The 21,369-nt window shown below is 40.8% G+C and overlaps 1 protein-coding gene across 1 annotated transcript in view; it reads left to right on the plus strand.

Moving 5' to 3' along the window:
* Positions 1-21,369, plus strand: part of ABCC5 (ATP binding cassette subfamily C member 5) — a 47,915-nt gene that overhangs the window by 3,435 nt on the left and 23,111 nt on the right. Inside the window, 6 exon segments of the mRNA XM_033150842.1 lie at positions 13,356-13,516; positions 13,810-13,965; positions 14,312-14,459; positions 18,699-18,932; positions 19,744-19,917; positions 21,188-21,335. Coding sequence (XP_033006733.1) covers positions 13,356-13,516; positions 13,810-13,965; positions 14,312-14,459; positions 18,699-18,932; positions 19,744-19,917; positions 21,188-21,335 — 1,021 coding nt within the window.

Raw genomic sequence — 21,369 nt, forward strand, 5'->3', positions numbered from 1 at the left:
GATACTCATGGTATCAGCAACGAAATTTATAAATTTAGCTGGTCTGCTTGTGTCCTTTCCACTTCATATTTGTAGGCTACACAGCCTTTTGCCGTCATTCATGCTAGGAAAAAACGTTGGGCCATGACAGTAGCCTCTCCCACACTTTATGTTCCTTGTGTTCAGAATGATTCACAAGTAGCATTTTCTTGCCTGAAACAAGATAGGAAATCAGTCTTGCTATGACCTGCTGTCATTCTGGAGTTTTCATTTGAGCTCTTCAAGTCTGTGCAGCAACAAGAAAAAGAGGCTAATCCACATTATGAAATATTAGAAAAGAGATTAAAAATGGACAGTATCATATTGCTGTCTTATAAACCTGGGAATGCTGTCTCTGGAATACTGTGTATACTTCTGATGTCCTAATTAATTATGTTGGTTCTAAATGCTGTATTTCTCACATCTGTCCATTTTCCTTGGGGCACCTTATTGCTAGTTTCTTTCCCTTTGATATTTGCACTTCTGTTTATAAAACTTACAAAACTATTCTTACAGATTGATTTTTATTCCTACCCTCACACAACATTTGACCTTCTGTTTTCAGTTTTCTATGTGTTAGACTCTCGATAAATAAATTGCAGCGTGAGAGGCAGCTTCATGCCCCCCACGTGGCAATGCCATATAATCAGTGGCTTGCCTCTGCTTCACAGCACTTCTGGAGCCTGCTCTTACCTTTGCAATTTCTGTCATCTGCCTAGTGTCCCAATCGAAGCTATTCAGTTAACTCCTTAACAATGTATGTTCCTCTTTTCGTTAGAACTATTGTTCATGTCCTCTTCTTGAGGGTGTTTATTCTGTACTTGCCTTCTCTTTTCTCCTCCCAGCTGTGCCAGGCAGCCACTAGGTGGGTCTTGTTGTTTTCTGTCATTGCAATTCAGAAAACCTCCTGTGTCCTTGCAGCCTAGCCTTCAGATGCCCTTGGTGGACAGAAGGCATTTCTGCATCTCATGGAGTAGACATGGGATATGTTGCAATAGTGCGGCCTTTCACATTCTTTTATTTTTTAAAAACCAAACCCGAAACTTGGCTGTGGCCCTCATTGAAAACATAACTATTAACTTGTCACTTGAAATAATGAAGGGCCTTGCTAGAAGGATAAAAGACATGTAGAAACCAAGTTGCTGAAGTGATCAAACTTGCTATTCTTTCCTCCAGGCTACATGTTTTTTTGAAATGTATTGTAACTAAGCCTTTTTAACACCTTGGCAAGGAAGTCCACAAATTGCACAGTGTGAGGAGAGACTGTGCAAGGAACACATTATGTAATGTGCTGAATTGAGTAACTATTTGTGAGAATTGTATTCATATTTTCAGGGCCGTCTTAATGTGACCGGCCACCGTGGCGCAACGATCCCTCGGCGCCCCCGGCGTGCCGCCTCTCCGCCCGCCTCCCTCCCGCGCTGGCCGCCCCTCAGGAGGGGGGGGGTGGGCGAGCGGGGGATGAGGGGCGTGGCGCTGGAGCGGCGCGGGGCTTTGCGCGCCCTTCCCAGTGCTCCAGCTGGGGCTCTGGAGGGCGGCCGGCTTGCAACTTGCCCGCCCGCCTGTGGGGGCGGGTTGGGGAGGGGGCCTGCATATTTTACATCAGTGGTTTTAGGGGCATGTTTCTGAAGAACCCCAGAAGCTTTGGTTATGTTAGGCAAATATTTAATCCAGGTTAAAATGATGGAGCTTTGTATAACGATGTGACAGTCTCTTTAATGCAGTCTTCCTAAACCTGGTGCCCATCAGATGTTTTGGACTACAATTCTCATCAGCTCCAGCCAGCATGGCCAGCGGTTAGACATGAAGGGAGCTGTAATTCAAAGCATCTGGAGGGCAGGGCATTGTGGGAGGCTGCATGAATGTGTTGCTCACTGCTGTCTTGACTTCTCAGTAATTAGTGGACCCAAATACTCCTAGAGTTGTGATAAGTTGCGTACTATGACCCCAACCCCTGATCTGTGAAGAATGGCCTTGCATAACACTATTGATTGTTAAATTTCACTGTGCTTCTGGCAGACTCATTGCTGTTCTTTTCATTATTCTTAACTGCAGGGACAAATAGTGAGCCAGAAACAATTGTGTGACTGTAGAAGTGCAAAAAGTTGGTGCTTAATCCAGTTTGGTGAAGCTCCTGCTAATTCTCTGCAACAAGGAGCAAAATGCACTGGATTCTCTGTACTCTGGCTGATGAAAACTAAATATTCAGAAAAGATTGTAATGTTCTCTTTGATTTGCATTTCATTAAAAAAATATCAGTAGAGCTTTTAGATTACACAGCTAGGTACCTATAATTCAGGGAGGAAATGTAAGTTGCTCTTGTGGGCAGCTAAAACCCTGTTCTTAGAGTGTATTAAGAAGGCAGAGGGCCTTCTTGGTAGTGGTGCCCGCCCTGTGGAACGCCCTCCCATTAGAGGTCAAGGAGATAAACAACTACCTGACATTCAGAAAATACCTGAAGGCAGCCCTGTTTTGGGAAGTTTTTAATTTCTGATATTTTAATGTATTTTAATATTTGTTGGAAGCCGCCCAGAGTGGCTGGGGAGACCCAGCCAGATGGGCGGGGTACAAATAATAAATTATTATTATTGTAGAAATAATGCAATAATTAAACAAACAATACATAATTCAGTCTTGTCAGCAACTATGAGGGCACTAAAGCACTAACTGCAGCTGTACCTTTCCATAATGCAGAATCCTTGTAAAATATTTTTTTTAAGATAGATTGTGGTTTCTTTCCACCACCATCCAGGGATTATACATTGCCATATATATGTATATTGTGAGCTGCACTGAACCTCAAGCCTTGTGTATCCTGACCTGGCTGTGAGGAAGAGATCAGAACCTTCTAGTTTCATTTTAGTTTAACCACAACTTAAGTGTTTAGAAGCAATGTTAAACTGTAGTTAATCTTAATCAAAGTTTGCTAAGACAGTTACTTAATGGTTTGGAGTTGTCTTGTTTCAGCAAACCGTAAGTTAACCACAGTTTATGTGGTTCTAGGTGGCAAGATGTGGTTAATCTTAGAGGGTGATGGGGGCGGGGCTAAGAGCATATGAGCCCAGGGTTGCATGTTCTGAATATTTTTACAGTGCAAATATATGCTTAGGAGGTGCATGCATTTATAAACTTTAAAATGGAAGAATTGCAGGGGCAGATGCTCCTTTTCTGCATGGTCCTCTGCCCGCTCCACTGTGGCTTGAAGACCAAAGAAGCATTATTCATACCTGCATTAATGGCCTGTGACACCTTGAAATAAGGATGAGAAATGCGCTTGTAGCTGTGTAGCAACTGTGCATTATGCTGTCGTGGCCCAGAAATGTTTAAGGATTGATGTAGTACTTTCAGGTAGAAGAGCTCCTTTTTTTTTTTTTTTTTTTTTTTAAAGAACTATTTATTCAGAAGATATAAATACCTCTTAACAAAAATCTGCAGCTGATTTACAGAAAAAAGAATCATCGTACAATAAGATATGCACAAAGTTCAGAATACAATTAATACATTTCAAATGCGTCGTTTAAAACAGCCACTAAACAAGGTAGCACTCTCAAGCATCTCCAATAGACCTTTTCTTTTTCTTTTTCTTTTTCTTTTCCCCCCTCCCCCTCCCCTCCCACCCTCCCCTCTGGACAGACCTTCGTTCTTCAGATCTTTATCCATGTACACAGTCTGTTCATTCGAGCTTGTATATTTGGGTTGGCTTCACCCCTTTCTATCCAATTCCTATAAAATGCCCATTTATTTGTAATTCTTTGGCATTTATTTTCCCAACTATCCTCTGCCGCTATCTGTGCAAATATTTCAGATTGTACGTATTCAAAACATAATCATTCCATTTTCCCATTTCCCATTTAGCCTTTTCTTTCCATCCCAGTGCAATAACTGCCATTCCGGCTAGAATCATAATCTTATACAGTTCTTGCATATTACTTTTTACTTTGTTATTTCCCAGTATTCCCGAAAATAGTAAATCCCTATTCACTTCTATATTTATTTGAAATAATCCAGAAATTACCTTTGTAATCTTTTGCCAATATTCCTTAACCAGACTGCATTCCCACCACATGTGGGAATAAAATCCTTTTTCCTGACCGCAATGCCAACATTTGGGACTAAACCCTTTCACTATATACGCCATTTGTGCCGGAGTTCTATACCATTTTAATAAAAATTTTCTACTTAATTCTTTAAACTTTTCTATTTTAATATTATTTATATTCTTCATTAATTCTTGGACTACACTTTGATGAATAACACCCTCGTGCTCCCATTTACTCTGTATTATTCTTATCATTCTTTCTTTATCCCTCACCATGAATCCATACAACATCCCCGCTATCCCCTTCTCTGTTGTTTGTCTTCTGTTCAACACCAAATCCACTTTCATCTCCGTCCTCCTCATCTCCTCCGCTCTTTCTGTTTTTATCAAATCATAAAGTCCTTCCACTTTCAACCAATATTGTTTTCCTATTTTTTCCAAAAAAACATTTTTTTTAATTAAACTCCCTTCATCATCATACATATTCCCCAATATAACAAATCCCCGATCCTCCAATCTCCTCCACCAGCCCGGTTCCCCTGACTCTCCAGCAAGTATTTTAACGGCATCCATCTTGAAAGAGTTGGCATCCATTTCGTATTCCATTTCTTCCAGATTCCTAGCGCAGATTTTCTTGGTCCTATTGTCTTCTTACAAGCCAAGTTAATATCTCTAATAAATATCCCCTCTCTTCCTATTCCTTCATTTATTTCATTTTCCAGCCTAATCCATTTAGTCCTATCCTTATATCCAATGTCTATTAAATTTTTTAGTTGAAATGTTTCGTAATAAAATTCTAAGTTTGGTATTCCCCATCCCATCTCTTCTTGCGGTGAGTAATTTACTATGTCTGGGGTTCTAACTCTTTTGCTTCCAAAAATCCAATTTTTAAATACCTTATTCCATGTTTTGAACCATATTTTCCTAATGGGTAGTGCAATTACTTGAAATAAATATAATAATTTCGGTACCAGAAACATTTTAACTGCTCTAATCCTACCTAGAATAGATAAATTCTTATTTTTCCATGATTTTATATCCTTCTTGATCTTCCTCCATGCTTCTTTGTAATTTACATCTGGAATCCTAGCAATATTTTTTATTATATTTACCCCCAAATATTTAATTTTTTTCTTATTAATATCCATCCTTGTCATTTTTGCAATTTCCTTCTTCTCCTCTTTATTTACGTCCCAGAACAGAATTTCGGACTTTTCCAAATTTACTCCCAATCCTGACTCCTCTTTAAAGTCCTTCAGGATTATCATAAGTTCTCTTACGCCCTCAAGGGGGTTTGTAAATAATAATAGGATATCATCTGCATACATGTTCAACTTGATTTCCTCCTTTCCTTTCTTATATCCTTTTATCCTTACTGAATTTCGTATCCTGTCTGCCAAGTACTCCATACCCAACACAAATAGTAGCGGTGAGAGTGGGCATCCTTGTTTAACTCCTCTTTGTATATTAAATTGATCTGAAACCCCCTCATTCACTCTGACCACAGCCTTCCCTTCTCTATACACTTCTCGGATTGCTTCCACAAAGTTTTCTCCTAATCCTACCTCCCGCATGATGTTCCATAAGAACTTATGTCTAATCGTGTCAAAGGCCTTATACACATCCAATTTTAAAACCGCCAGTTTACCTTTTACCCTGCTTGTTAGTACGTTTAATACGTTTCTTATAGGGTGTCCTATGTATCTTCCCTTAACAAATCCATATTGATCTTCCTTAATTATTTTGGGTAGTACCTTTTCCAATCGTCTTGCCAGGATCTTTGTAAATATCTTATAGTCTTGATTTAATAAACTGATTGGTCTGTATGACCCCACCTCTGTAGGGTCCTTTTGTGGTTTTTCAATCACTACTATTTCCGCTAGTTTCCAGGTATCTGGGGCTTTCCCCCCTTCTAGGATATTATTAAATACTTTTTTTAGTTCTGCGCCTAGGATATGAATTGTTTCTTTATAAAAGTCTGCAGTAATTCCATCTAATCCTGGTGATTTCTTACTCTTAAATGATTTAACTACATTCTCTATTTCTTCCAGAGAGATTTCCTCCTTCAGTCTCAATCTATCACTTTCTTCAATTTTAACCCTAAGCTTTCCCTACTGATATTTTTATTTTCTCTGTATATAGAGATTGATAGAATTCTGCAAATTCTTTCCTTATTTCTTTAGAGCTTTGTGTGAGTGTTTTCCTTCTGGTCTTAATGGCCTTCACCCTCTGTTTGTCCCTTCTTTTCTTTAAATAGTTTGCAAGTCTCTTATATGATCCTATTGAGGTTCTCTGAAAATCGTTTTTAATCATATTATCTCTCTTCCACACCGCAACTATATCCAACTCATCCAGTTCCTGTTTTAACTTTCTTAACTGCTCCTTCCTACTCCTTAGATATTTTACCTGTTGCTGTTGTTGCAAGAATTCAATCTCTTTAATTTTTTCCTGTCTCCCCGAGTACCACTTCTTCTTAATAGCATTCTCTTTCAATATACAATGTCCTCTTATAACAGCTTTGAAAGCGTCCCACACTACCGGGATCTCGGCTGAGCCATTATTCTCTTTAAAATACCAGTCAATTTGATTTCTGATATATTCCCTATCAATCTCTTTTGCCATTATTAGATTATTATACCGCCATCTCCTACTTTTCCCATCTTCTTCCAGCCCCAGCTCCACAAATAGTGGAGCATGGTCTGATATCCATATTCCCATAGTATTTGCCGTTTTAACGCTAATTTCATTCCCCTCTTTAATTAACACATAATCGATATAAGAAAAACTCTTGTGTCTGTTGGAAAAAAAAGTAGGTTTAGTGCTGGGATTACCCATCTCAAACACATCCTTTAATCCCCATTTAGATAATCTAAATGTGTTATCGTTTTTTATATTCCAGTTAAAATCTGCTGTAACGATAACTTCCCCTTCAGCGTAAAGCTGCAGTTTATTCAAGATTTTCTTTATAAATTTTTTCTGTCTTGTGTTTGGACTATATATATTAGCTATTGTAAAGATTTTTTGTGACACTTTGATTTTTAAGAATATAATCTACCATCATTATCTTTTTTCCGGCTCAGAACCTCTGGCCTGAGATTTGCATTACATAGTATAGCGACCCCTCTAGCCTTGTTCGTCGCTTTTGATTCTTCTATTAAGCCCCATTGCTGAGAGCATAACAAAGGTCTATTATTTGCTTTAGCTCTATGTGTCTCCTGAAGGCATAATATATCCGCTTTCATCTTCTTTGCCAATGTCAGTACCCTATATCTTTTAATATTTGAGGCCAACCCGTTAACATTAAGCGATAAAACCTTTAAGGATCTATCCATTGTCCCGACTACCATTTATTTTTTGAACCCTTCTGTGTACATATTTTGTATTTCCAATTCTGTCCCATTCAATCCCCCTCTCCCTTCCCCCCTGAGACTCAGATAGGGATCTCCATGATCCCTGTCTCATGGTTTCTTAGAGGACTGTACTCCTCTCCCTACACTCCTGGAAAGTTTATGTCCTTAAATGTATTTACCAAAGCCCGTTTTAAATTGTCTCTAGTATTTATTATTTCTTGCTGTCCTTTCATCTCCCGACTGCCGTCTTCTTTTACTCTCTTGTCTCTGCACTGGAGATTCACTGGGTTCACTAGGTTCTCCCTGTAGTTCTTCCGAACTTGAGAGTTCTTGCTCTATCCGTCCTAGTATTCCAACTTCTAGGTCAGTTAGCATTTTTTTTGCTTCGTCAGGGTTCTTAGCCGAGTATTTCCTGCCATCTTTATAGACCACCAGTGTAGCAGGGTAGGCCCAGGAAAAGAGGATTTTATGTTTGTATAGAGCTTGTGCGTACTGCTGCATTTGTTTCCTTTCTTGCAGCGTTTCTGGAGAGAAGTCTTGTCTTACTATGACCTTTCGCTGTTTAAACTGCAGGTCTGCTTTCTGTCGAAGAGATTTATAGATTTGATCTCTTAACTTCTCCCTTGTAAATGCCATTATTACATCCCTGGGAGTTCCGGCGCCTCCTCGTGGTGTAAACAAGCGATGCACTCTCTCGATTTCATATTGCTCAATTACAATTCCTTGTTCTTTGAGCCATTCAAACATCCCCTTTTCCAGGTCCTTATTTCCAATGTCCTCAGAAATGCCAGAGAACTTCAAATTCCTTCTACGCTGTCTATCATTCATTTGCGAAATTCTTTTTGTCAAGGTTTCTATTTTATTTGCATTTCCTTCTGCTACCTCTTTTGCATGCTCTGCTATTTTTGTGACTTTTTCTAATGTAGCAGTCATTCTTCTCATTTCTGCTTTCAGTTCTTGCATATCAGCACGGACATTTATCTCCGAACGCTGGATCATCTCCCCCAGCTCCTTAATAGACTTGGCCATCTTGTTAAGGCCTTCTCAAGTCTTTGCCGAATAGGTAAATTTACGACCGTTTTTAAACTCTGACTCACCCCAGTCCAGGACTTAGACGTAAACACAGTTCTCGGTGAGTTGTCTCTGCTATCAGTTTGCCATAAATTATTTGTTTTTCAGGCTTTTAATTCAGTGAGTTCCAGGAGCGATACGGGTGAGCGTCTACCCACGCCGACGCATGCGCAGTCCCCTCAGGTAGAAGAGCTCCTTGACATTATTTTAGGCTCTTTGTTAGTTGACTTTGTGACATGATTGGGGGAAGTAACTTATTTTATTAAAGTACTGTACAGTCGTACCTTGGATCTCAAACGCCTTGGCTCCTGAGCAAATCGGCTCCCAAACGGTCGAAACCTGGAAGTGAGTGTTCTGGTTTTCGAACGATTTTCGGAAGCTGAAAGTCCAGTGCAGCTTCTGATTGGCTGCAGGATGTTCCTGCAGCCACTTGGAAGCCACGCCTTGGTTTTCAAATGGTTCCAGAAGTCGAACGGACTCCCAGAACACATTCTGTTCAAGCACCAAGGTACGACTGTATTTAAAGGTAAAGGGACCCCTGACCATTAGGTCCAGTCACGGATGAATCTGGGGTTGCGGCGCTCATCTTGCTTTATTGGCTGAGGGAGCCGGCGTACAGCTTCCGGGTCATGTGGCCAGCATGACTAAGCCGCTTCTGGTGAACCAGAGCAGCGCACGGAAACGCTGTTTACCTTCCCGCAGGAGCGGTACCTATTTATCTACTTGCACTTTGACGTGCTTTCAAACTGCTAGGTGGGCAGTAGCTGGGACCGAGCAACAGGAGCTCACCCCGTCGGAAAATATACTAACATTAAAATACAGTAAAATAAACAGGCATACAATAAATATATTGTTCCACGCCACCCCAATCTCCAAGCATTGTAAGATTCCAGGGGTTCCAGGTGCTTACCCAGGGTTCATGTTTTCTTCAGAATGAGACACAGTGGAGACTTGGTGTCTTTATGATATATGGTTTATTTACACATATATACAACACACACATACACGTACATGCACATGTACATATGTATATGCATATATGTGTACACACACACACACACACACACGCACGCACACACACACCCAAGGGAAAATCCATACCCACTGCCTTGTGGAACATCTTCGGGAGAAAAAAAACTAAGGAGTAAAACCTACACAGATCCATTTTAATTTGTTGGAAGCAGCCCAGAGAGGTTGGGGCAACCCAGTCAGCTGGTTGGCATTTAAATAATGCATTATTATTATTATTATTATTATTATTATCATTATCATCATCATTACTATTACCAATACTACTATTACTGCCACCAGTCTCTGCAGCCACAGCAGGTGTTGTGATCCTCCATTGATTTGGTTTCGGCCCCAGAGCCACACTCTATTGTCTCTTGAGACAGGTGATTGTCAACAATACAAGCTGATCCTATGACTGAGGTGTTCACAGCATTAACACCCTAAGAGGATATTGCTTCCCCCATCACCACAGCCTTAGATTCCAGGAGAAGTCAGACATGGCTCTCTCTTTGCCTTTTCAGATTATAGCTTTTGCCAGTGTGGTGTAGTGGTTAAGAGTGGTAGACTCGTTATCTGGGGAACCGGGTTCGCGTCTCCACTCCTCCACATGCAGCTGCTGGGTGACCTTGGGCCAGTCACACTTCTCTGAAGTCTCTCAGCCCCACTCACCTCACAGAGTGTTTGTTGTGGGGGAGGAAGAGAAAGGAGAATGTTAGCCGCTTTGAGACTCCTTCGGGTAGTGAAAAGCGGGATATCAAATCCAAACTCTTCTTCTTCTTCTTCTTCTTCCAGATTATAGTTCACATAATTCAACAGTAAACTGGCCTTTTGTGTTTCTAACTCACAGACAGTTGAGGGAGGGAAGCCCACACATTTGCTCTCTGGCATGGAGCCACTCCCTACATTCTCTTAAAGGACCCATATTTGGTGAGCCATTATCCCAGACCAGGCAATACATGGATAACTTAACTACTTTGTTTGTCTTGAAAGACAATGGAGTGTGCCTCTGGGGGTGAAGTCAGACTGCTGCATTAGCAATACCATAGTGACCTCCCCAGAGCAACAGCATGGACAGTGTGTCTTCGGAGGTCCTGGGCTGCCCAGACAAAAGACCCCCCTCTTGGCTTCGCTGATGTGGTCCAAAGGAAAGTAGAGCAATACGTTTGACACCAGCTGGGTTGCACGAGTTGTATTTAAGGCATGTAAGGCACTATCCAATCATATTAGGGTTACTTCATAGGGTTTTTTGTTTTTGTTTTAACCTTCATAGAAAACCCTGTAAACCAGTTAGAGGTGCTTGCAGCTTTCTCTTATCTGTTTCAGTTGTTGGAATGAAATATATAATGTATTTTTTCTTTCTGGAAGCAATACCTGTTTAGGTTAGCTAAGGTTAACCACCTGCATCTCCACTTTTCTCTTATGCTGAGCTACCTGTTTATAGTGTGTTACTGGCTGTTTTATTTCATGAGCGCGCTCTCTCTCTCTCTTTCCCCCACCTTCTTAGTATGGTTTCAGAAAATGAACAGCTATAAAGGCCTTGTGATTTTCAAATCACATGTAATAGCTTCGTGTGTGGGATTATAGAGGATGATAGGATTTTCAGTTACTGTGTCTCGTGGGAGCTCTGAGGCAAACTGAAGAAGGTTTTTGAAAAGTTAATCAGGGCTTGAGTAATTCACTTGAGGCTATGCTATTGCAGGTCACATTTGTGTCTCGACTGGGCTACAAGATGAAGATGCAAAAGGACATCTTTGTTATGTGCTAGAGAGGCTGGTGCTTTGAGCACAGCAGTGGCCATGAAAATTTCAAATGCTTGCCATGTTACTGGGTGAAGAGGCAGTTATTCTTCTGATGGAAGGAATGGCATGTTCTGACACCTTAACCCAGGCTTCCTCAAACTCGGCCCTCCAGGTGTTTTGAGACTACAATTCCCATCATCCCTGACCACTGGTCCTGCTAGCTAGGGATCATGGGAATTGTAGGCCAAAAACATCTGGATGGCAGAGTTTGAGGAAGTCTGCTTAACACTTCAGCTCAGTTTGTATTCTGTACCACATGGGCTTTCTTAGGCATTAGTCAAAGGTTGTGTCAAACACCACCAATTGTTTAATTAAATATTGGAGATTAGATTATACTATTACTCTGTTAGATTTTACTGTTAGATTCTCTCGTCTGTAAAAGGTCATTAAATCATCTGTTGTGTAAGAAAGCAAAATTATGAAGCACATCTTTAAAGTACATTATTAAAAAAAAATCTGTAAAGTATTGGATATTCTTGCTGCTAGCAGCTTCATGTGGTATTTTAGCTTTGTGGCATTCTTGTAAGTTAATTAGTGACTTGCCCAAGTTCACTTCAAGACTCAGTGGGCTGGGTTTCCTACATCCTAACTGCACACTCCTCTCTCTGTCACACGTGTGATATCTGCAGATTCCCCTGCTTGAAAAGGTGAGTTTTGATAAATTAAAAAAAACACATGACAATTGGTGTTTGCTAGTTAATTTCAGGAGTGGTGTTCTAGGCCAAGGAACAATAACAGCTGGACTTAGCTCTGCCTTATTAAAGGGCATCCTTCGTTGCTAGGCCTAACTTGACTACCCCAATATAGGCTAATGCAGCTCATGGTTTGTGATTGTTTATGTAGAAAGGATACACTTTCTGGGCGTCCAGAGCTTGGTACCAGTTACAGGTAGGTACCCTGTTTCTCCTAAAATAAGACATGGCCATAAAATAAGCCATAGCAGGATTTCTATGCATTTGCGAAATATAAGCCGTTCCCCAAAAATAAGCCATACCCCGAAAATAAGCCATAGTGACGTGGTACCTCCCATTAAAACAGCCTGGAGAGGCGTGGCTATGCAGCGTACCGATGCGACACGGTTAAAATAAGACATCCCCTGAAAATAAGCCATACTGTGTTTTGTTGAGCGAAAAAAAATATAAGACGGTGTCTTATTTTAGGAGAAACACGGTAGCCGTGTTGGTCTGCCATAGTCAAAATAAAAAATAAAAAAATCCTTCCAGTTGCACCTTAGAGACCAACTAAGTTTGTTCTTGGTATGAGCTTTCGTGTGCATGCACACTTCTTCAGATACACTGAAACAGAAGTCACCAGACTCTTATATATAGTGAGAGGGTGGGGAGGGGTATTACTCAGAAGGGCGGTGGGAATGGGTGATTGGCTGATGGGTGTGGAAAACCTGTTGATGACTGTTAACGACTGCAATTAGTCCTAAGGGGAAAAGCAAGGGGTGAGATGGCTAAAGATAGCTTTGTCATGTATAATGAGATAAGAATCCAATGTCTTTGTTCAGACCAGGTCTCTTCGTGGTTTTGAGTTTGGTAATGAGTTGCAATTCAGCAACTTCTCTTTCCAGTCTATTTCTGAAATTCCTTTGTATTAAGACAGCTACTTTGAGATCTTGTATAGAATGTCCTGGGAGATTGAAGTGTTCTCCTACTGGTTTCTCTGTCTTGTGATTCCTGATATCAGATTTAGCGCTTGGTAGTACAGTATATGCAATAACTTCTCCCTTTTGAAGAATAAATACTTTTTTCCAAGTTGCATGCAAGTAGGAAGGAATTGTTGTTTCTTTAAGAGTCATGTCCGCTATGACTTTTGTAGGACAAATTGATAAAGTTATGGAAACTTTGTAGCAAATGTCTCTCTCCTAAGGAGCAATCAGAATTTCTCCTAATTGGAGGATTTCGATTTGTTTGAGAAGTGAAGGCTTTTTGTTATTTTGAACTCTCTGATGAATTGGGGTTGGCACAAATCAATGAAATGGGTTTGCATGACACAGAATATCCTTTTCAAATTATCCACTTTTAAATCCAATTTATTTGCATTCTGTTTTTTCCTGTCAAGTCGTTTGAATTGCAAGATGCATTGGAAACAGCTGCCCGGGTAGAAGGTCTTCCATTAGATGTCCCGACAAATTCTCACTTGGGCGTGTTGGATAAGGGCTATCACAGAGGAAAATATCACCATGGCTTGAACTTGATGAAACCTATCCGGACTACTTCAAAGTAAGACTTTGTGTATTGAACTACAGACACAGCTGACCTGTAAGACTTTGTGTATTGAACTACAGACACAGCTGACCTGAAAATAGAAGTGTTTAGAGGTGACAGAAGCATGCTTGTTGGAAAAATAGCAACTTTGATTTTAAAAAGTGAGTTCCCACTCATATGGCTAAGCTTGCTAAGAAAAAGTGGCAGCCACCATCTTGAATAATTAAAGGTCTTATTTTACTTCTGAAAGCTGTAGTGTGTTTTATGCTTTTGGTTTTGTTATAATATCTCTTCTCCTCTAATTATAGACATCTACATCCCATAGACAATGCCGGACTTTTCTCCTATTTGACATTCTCGTGGCTTACTCCTCTGGCACGAACAGCCTATAAGAAAGGAGAACTGTTCACAGAAGATGTATGGTCCTTATCAACCCATGAGTCGTCAGAGGTTAACTGCAGAAGGTATGTTTTTGCTATGTTGCCTCTCAAAAGATTTGCCTCCCTTGGGATAGCCTGCTCTAAGATGTTATGTCAGGTGGTGATTGAAGGCTGTTCTGACTTCTTCTTCCTGGAAATTTCTCCTATCTGTTTTCTTTGTCTTTTTCCTCCCCTTCAGAAATGAACTGAAGACCTTTTTTTTGTTTGTGTCCTAATTAAGGGCTATGCCAGTGGCTCCCCTTTGGATCTTCTTCTTTCTCCTTCTTTCTTTATTAAAAATTTACCACTCTTTTCCCATTTAGTTCATGTTATTTGATGTTGAAGAAAATGGAAGTGGGATTCCTTACATCTGTATTTTGTGTTGTTCCAGGCTGGAAAGATTGTGGCAGCGAGAACTGCATGAACGTGGGCCAGATGATGCCTCTCTCCGGAGGGTCGTATGGGTCTTCTGCCGCACCAGGCTCATCATTTCCATAGTGTGCTTGATGGTCACACAACTTGCTGGCTTCAGTGGACCAGTAAGTACTATCCATCCTTTGTCTAACATCCAGAGTGGGCTCCATCCCATGGCCAGTGCTAATGTATTCCACGTTCTTGCAGAGGATCTTCTAAATGTTTTGATTAGTTAGAAATATGCCTTGCAGTTTGCGGAAAATGAATAAGTCTTTTCAGAATGCTGTGGGAATCTTAAAGCTTTCAAACTGTTCTGTGTGTATGTGGCGGTTTTTATTGTTTGTACCAGGTGGCTGGATACGGGAGGGTGATGAATTTTGGGGGAAAGCAGCAAAGCAGTCCTTTGTTAGGTCACTTGCTTTGAGTGCTCTCTGCAAGAAATGGAATGGAGTGCTGGTACTAAATCACTTCTTAAGATCTGTAAGAAACAGGGCTCAGAGGATTCTGCAGAGCTAGTGTTGTTCGACTTCTTTGAAAAGGCAGTTGGATAGGTTATCCTTCTGGTGGTATGATTGGAAGACTGTAGCTGCTACTTGTAGGTGGTAATGAAGATGCAGCATGTAGGACTTGACATTCACAGCATTTTTTTTGTCGCCTGTTTGTTGCACGTGCTGTGCAAGATTTACTCTTTAACATCTTGACTAAATCTATTCTCTACAAATTTCCCTTGAGGAGTAGGAGCAGTGTTATTGCTTGTAGTACACGTTTCAGTGTGCTGTTAAGCGGGATGGTTCAATGCTTGGGTAAGTACAGCTGAGGTTAATGTTAAAAACAGTCTTGTCTTTTGTCTCTCTTTTTTAAAAAAAATATCCAAATCCCACTCATTTTCTTAAATCTCGAAAGTTTTCTTGCGTTCCTTGTTAAGAAGGGAGTAAGTAGTTTTTCTTGGTTTTCTTTGTTCTGTTTTGTTTGTTAATAGCTGGTGGTGGAACTTAGAATCACTTTGCAAGTGGCTTTATTTGATAATGCTTTTAACTGCCAGTAAGAATGAGGTTTAATCAGAACAAGCTTCCCCCAAGAAGAGCTTCTGTCATTGTTTCACTACAGGGCCCTGTGGATGCTCTTACCTCTAGCATAGAGTCGGTAGCAGAGTTGCCCCTTATGTCTTTGGACTAATGATTCCAATCCATCAAACCCAAACTGCAAGACAGGAAGGAACTGAACAGAATATACTCTGTGCTGGATTAGGATGTACCTAATCTGTGTACATCCTCCATTACTCAGTAACCTGTGTTCTCTGAATGAAGAACTCTATTAATTGTCTTTGTTGTCTGGAACAAGAGAGGAATCCTTACTACCTCACTACTTTGAAACCTAATTGCTGTTCCTGCTGAAATATCAATGTTTTTTGTTTTTAAGTCTTTTCGTGTGAGAGTGGTGCTTGAAAACGGAGCACCCAATTTACCCTTTTGTATTGCTAAGTAAAGATGAGCCATTTTTGCAAATTGCCATTCTCGGCAGTAAACATGGTATGCTAATGGGAAGCAGCAGTTCTTAAAATTCTTAAAACATAGAGGCGTTACTGTCCATAAGTTCCTTGTATATCCAAATGTGCAATAGTCTGGCCCCCTCCCCCTTTAAAGTATATTTAGTACAAATTTCTTTCCTGGCACTGTTTTCAGACTCTTATTAACCTTTCATCCAGTTGAGACAACATGGGTTTGTCCAATGCCTGTAGAGCTCAGAATGAGATGTAACTTTTAAAAATATGTTCTATTGTGGGGGCTGCTAAGAATTTCATGTTCAGGTTTTCTCAGTCCTGCCAAAGGTATTAAATTTGGGTTTGGATGATGCTCAGAAGCAGCTTTTTCTCTTTGGAAGAACAGCAAAAGTTCCTTTTGCAGTGAAGTGCAGTTTGATTCCTCATTTAGTTTTTGAAGAAGGTGTATTGTGGGGTGTGGGGAGTGGGGTTGGAAGGGGGAGCTATTTGAGGTAAGTAAGCCTCCAACTCTTCCAGTTCAACTCCAGTCACAGCTTCCTTTGTGCTGTAAAAGCTGGATGCGGCTGGGGGGGATTTTTCTCTGTAGTGGAACCAATGACAGAAGCTGTTCTTTAGAATTTCCAGGATGGCTGTATTCTGCGATCAGAATGAGACAGTCAAGCTGGGCAGAATCCAACGCCAAGATGAAAGGTAAGGTGACGTTTATTCATGGGAATGCTTAAGATAGTCAGGCAGCTAAGGGCAGCTATTTCCATGATAGTTTTCAGAAGTAATTTCCCATACCTCTGCTAGTTTTGGTAGCTATAACTTTGTACAGTTTTATATGATGGTATTCTCTTCATTGCTTTAACCAAAAACAATGTTATAAGATTGAAAATGTTGTCATTTTCCCTCTTAATATTGCTATAACAACTTTCTTCAAATCTTAAAAAAGTGTAAGCGACATCTCTTATTCTACACTGGAGTTTGATTTCATGTGCAATAAAAAGGAACACTCTAAATTAGAAAAGAAGAGAATTCCTTCTGATGTTGCACATGCTCTGCTAGAGACTCTTTTTCCTGTACCACACCTGTCAGTGTGTTGTGAGGTTTTGGCTCAGGAGTTATTGGCTCTTCCACTGACTCAGCTGCCTTTGTAGGATTGAATGCTAGGAAAGAACCAAATACCTTCTTGCTTTGCTTAAGTAACACCAAACCACCTGCTATGTCTTGAACATGAAGGATGTAAAGCAAGGCCAATGGAGGAGAAAGCTGGCTTACATAACCTTGAAACACGAGCTGTTGCACTTTGATCAGGAATTTGTATAAGGCTCTCTTTTTGTGTTTTTAATGGTCTCTTTGGGAACATGATGGACACCTGGCTCTTACAATGTGCATGTGGAAGCGCATGGGAGAAATGCTATACAGTTGAGTTCTCGATTATGACATTCAAAATTGACTACCTCAGGACTCACGTGCTTGTTCTGCCTCCATTTTTTAATCTGTCACTTGATGCTGGGCTTTAGCAGCTATTACCTTTGCTTGAAGCAGTGTGCATTCGTTTCCCATCCATTCTTGTGTTGCACAGAACTCTGATTTGCAAACCTTAGTTTAGTCAAGAGGACTTCCTGCGGACTCTGAAAGCCTTCCCAAACCGCTGCCTTGGCTTCAGATTTTTGTGGTTGGCAAAGGTACTTCAGCTCTGATTAAAGAACCCTAAGCGCCAGCATCTGTAGGCATCGTTGAAAAAGTCCGACTGGGAAGCCTTATCGTAGTAGAGCTCTGTTATACCAATCACGAAAGCCCACCTGGCCTTGGAAGTCTTCCTGACTAGCCGCACAAGTTTTGCTCTTCCTCGGACTTTGCGAACAAATACTGGCTCTGCTTTTTCATGTATCGTTTAAATTCTGTGTGTATGTGAAGTTTTAACTTGGTTTTGTGTCGGAAGCCAGACTGTATGTTGGATTCAGGCCTTGTATAACTTTTCCTTGTGTGTGCAGATTTGTATGTTTTCCACAGCACCTTTCTTTTCTTTTTTTTGTACAGTGTTTGTGAGATGTTTTATCCATTTTAATATGGTGGTACTTTACAAAATAATAAAGTTACTGCTTCCATTTATTAGTACTTAATATTGCGATGAACGTGAGTTGTGTGCTGCACTGTGCCCCTTGGTCAGCACACGCGATTTGGGACTCGTGCTCTGGTGCTGTTTCCCTCTCTCTTTGCAGGTGGTGTTTGAAATGTGATTGCCGAGGTAAAATTGTTTTTGTCTTTTGAGGGGGGAGGCCAGGGGGGAGTGGGCGAAGGGTTGCATTTTTTTTTAATTGTTGCTATCACCTTTTTAATTTCTTGCTTGTCCTTTTCTTTACTATTAAACTGCTGATGTTTATTTTCAGGAATGTTTTGCAAAATGTCCTTCTCACACTCTTCCCCAGTTCAACTGTAGGTACATTTGTTCCTTTTTATCAAATAAGCACGTTTGAAACAAAGAGATAAGAAAGGTCTTAATGTCATGTGTATATCTTTTTTATTTTTTAAAAAGATGTGCTCAGTTTTTGCCTAAGTACAGATTACTATAAAGAATATGATGATGGATTGCTTTCAGCTAACTGACAGATTTATGTTAAGTTAGACTACCTCAAGGAGCAGGATTTTCTTGTAAACCATTGGAAAGTTCCAAATTATTTCACTTGCTGAATTTTGACTTTACTGCTTGTTTTCAGCATGGATTATTTAATAGCTGTGGTTCCAAAGACTTCCAATCAACAACACATGTTTCTTACTGGAAATGAAGTAGCTCCTTATTTCTAACTTAACATAAAACAATTAAATGGTTCCTCTGGCACATTGAGGTGTTCATGCATGTTTGCATTTCTCCCTGTAGGCCTTTGTTGTGAAACACCTCCTTGAATACACACAGCAAACGGAGCCCAACCTGCAGTACAGCCTCTTGTTAGTTTTTGGCCTCTTAATGACAGAGATAGTGCGCTCCTGGTCCTTGGCTTTAACCTGGGCTTTAAATTACCGCACTGGGGTCAGACTGCGTGGAGCTATCCTTACCATGGCTTTTAAGAAAATACTCAAGCTGAAAAATATCAAGGAAAAGTCTTTGGGAGAGGTAGGCTGAAATGCATCCTTTTGCCATTGCAAAAAGCAAAAATACATGGGGGGGGAAGAGAGGCGGGAGTGGGTGGTGTGGGGATGCCCCCACATACTCAGAGTAAGCTGCAGTTCGAGTCGAGCAGATACTGCCCCCAGCTACACAGTTAACTCAGGCAAGCGGTTTATGCAGAGGGCTCTGTGTGTTCCCCTCCACAGCCTTAACCTGTCCCAAGTGCCTTCTGATAACATGCTGTTTAGTCATTATCTGAACTAGTCCTGGTTAAAGTAAAGCCAGGAAGGATAACAAGACTTCTGAAGGTGGGAAGCAAAAAATGGTCTGCTGTGCTTGCTTCAAGGAGTGTTTGTCTGCAAGTGCCTTTGCTCTTGCATTTCATCTTAATTGGCTTGGCGTGGGGTGGGGACAGACTTACCTGAGAGGACAGCATCACCCATATGAATCCCTCCAAGCTATTCGGTTGGCTCTTCCTGGCTATACAATTGATGGATATCAAGTGCAGGACTTCTTCTGCAGTGGTACTCAAATGTGGAATTCCCTTGCTGGGGAGTTTTCTTTCCCCACCTTTGGATTTGAACAGTCATTTGCAGTTTCTTTCTTTCTTGCCGTATTGCTCCATAGCTGCCTTTTAGCGTTCAGTTTTATTGACTGGTAGTTGTTTTTTTAAAACAAAATGAATTAAATTGTTGTTGTACACTGCTTTGAATGCACATGTGCAGAAAAGCTACCAGTAAATAATAGGAGTTAAAATCTTCTGAGGATAATGTGCATCTCTTCTCCCTGGTTATCTTTCATTTGCATTGTGTTTCAGCTCATAAACATGTGTTCTAATGATGGACAGAGAATGTATGAGGCAACAGCAGTGGGTAGCTTGTTGGCTGGAGGTCCTATCGTTGCTATTCTTGGCATGGTTTATAACGTCATCATACTGGGACCAACAGGTTTTTTGGGATCGGCAGTCTTCATTCTCTTCTACCCAGCGATGGTGAGTAGGTGCCTATCTGCATATGCGTTGAAGGTGTATTTAGGAAGGAGAGGTCAGAAAGACTGCTTCAATCAAATGTGATTCGTTTTTTATATGAGTAGCACTTCCTTTGTATAAAGGAAAAAGCGTGTCAGCTGCATGTTGGTAGTTGCATATGAAGGTCAAACATTGATCTTCTTTGCTAGATGATACACGGAAATAAGGATCAATTACAGTTGTGGTAAATCTGCAAAGAAGTCAACCACACATATAGATATGGTTCCCAATGCTTTTTGATGAAACTATTTAGGGAAATGTCGGTAAAAACCATAAAGTCTAAAAATATACATTGTTTAAAAAACACCCCATCTAATATATTTAGTAAATACACACCACAGAATGTTAATCATATTGCACACAGTACATCACATACAACGTAAACACTCAATATCTAAACAGTTTTTTAAAACTACTACAATGACTGACATACATAATAATAATTAAAAAATAATAATTTATTATTTGGACCCAGGTGGTGCTGTGGGTTAAACCACAGAGTCTAGGGCTTGCTGATGTGAAGGTCGGCGGTTCGAATCCCTGCCAAGGGGTGAGCTCCCGTTGCTTGGTCCCAGCTCCTGCCCACCTAGCAGTTCGAAAGCACGTCAAAGTGCAAGTAGATAAATAGGGACCACTCCAGCGGGAAGGTAAACGGCGTTTCCGTGCGCTGCTCTGGTTCACCAGAAGCGGCTTTGTCATGCTGGCCACATGACCCGGAAGCTGTCTGCGGACAAAACGCTGGCTCCCTCGGCCTATAGAGCGAGATGAGTGCCGCAACCCCAAAGTCGGACACGACTGGACCTGATGGTCAGGGGCCCCTTTACCTTTTTTAATTTATTATTTATACCCCGCCCTTCTGGCTGGGTTTCCCCAGCCACAAAAATGTAACCCAAAATTGTTTTTACTAAAAACACACACACACACACCAGTCTTCTGAATAATATTACTGCATTTGGAAAGTTGTAGCTTTAAGCAAGATAAATGAAATGTGGTTTGTTGGTGGCAGACTTTGTTATTTCCTTTTAATGCTCCCTGCCACTTATCCTGTGTCTGGATGCTTTCAGATAGCCTTCCTTCCTTCCTTCTTGGGCAGTAAGACCCCTAGAGATGAGAAAACCACCATTAAGTCACCTTGCACAGCCCCGGTGAACTTCGATTAATCTGTGTTGTTTGTTGTCAAAGGTGATCCTACTGTGTCCGCTCTTGGGTTTTATGGTGCCTCTTCTCGTTGCAGATGTTTGCATCCCGCCTCACGGCTTATTTCAGAAGGCAGTGTGTGTCTGCAACCGATGAGCGTGTCCAGAAAATGAATGAAGTTCTTAATTACATTAAGTTCATTAAAATGTATGCCTGGGTCAAAGCCTTCTCTCAGAGTGTTCAAAGTGAGTGTCAGTTTCCTTTCTCTCCACCTCCCAA

This window comes from Lacerta agilis, chromosome 5 (genome assembly GCF_009819535.1).
Source record: "Lacerta agilis isolate rLacAgi1 chromosome 5, rLacAgi1.pri, whole genome shotgun sequence".
In the NCBI taxonomy this organism is placed as follows: Eukaryota; Metazoa; Chordata; class Lepidosauria; order Squamata; family Lacertidae; genus Lacerta; species Lacerta agilis.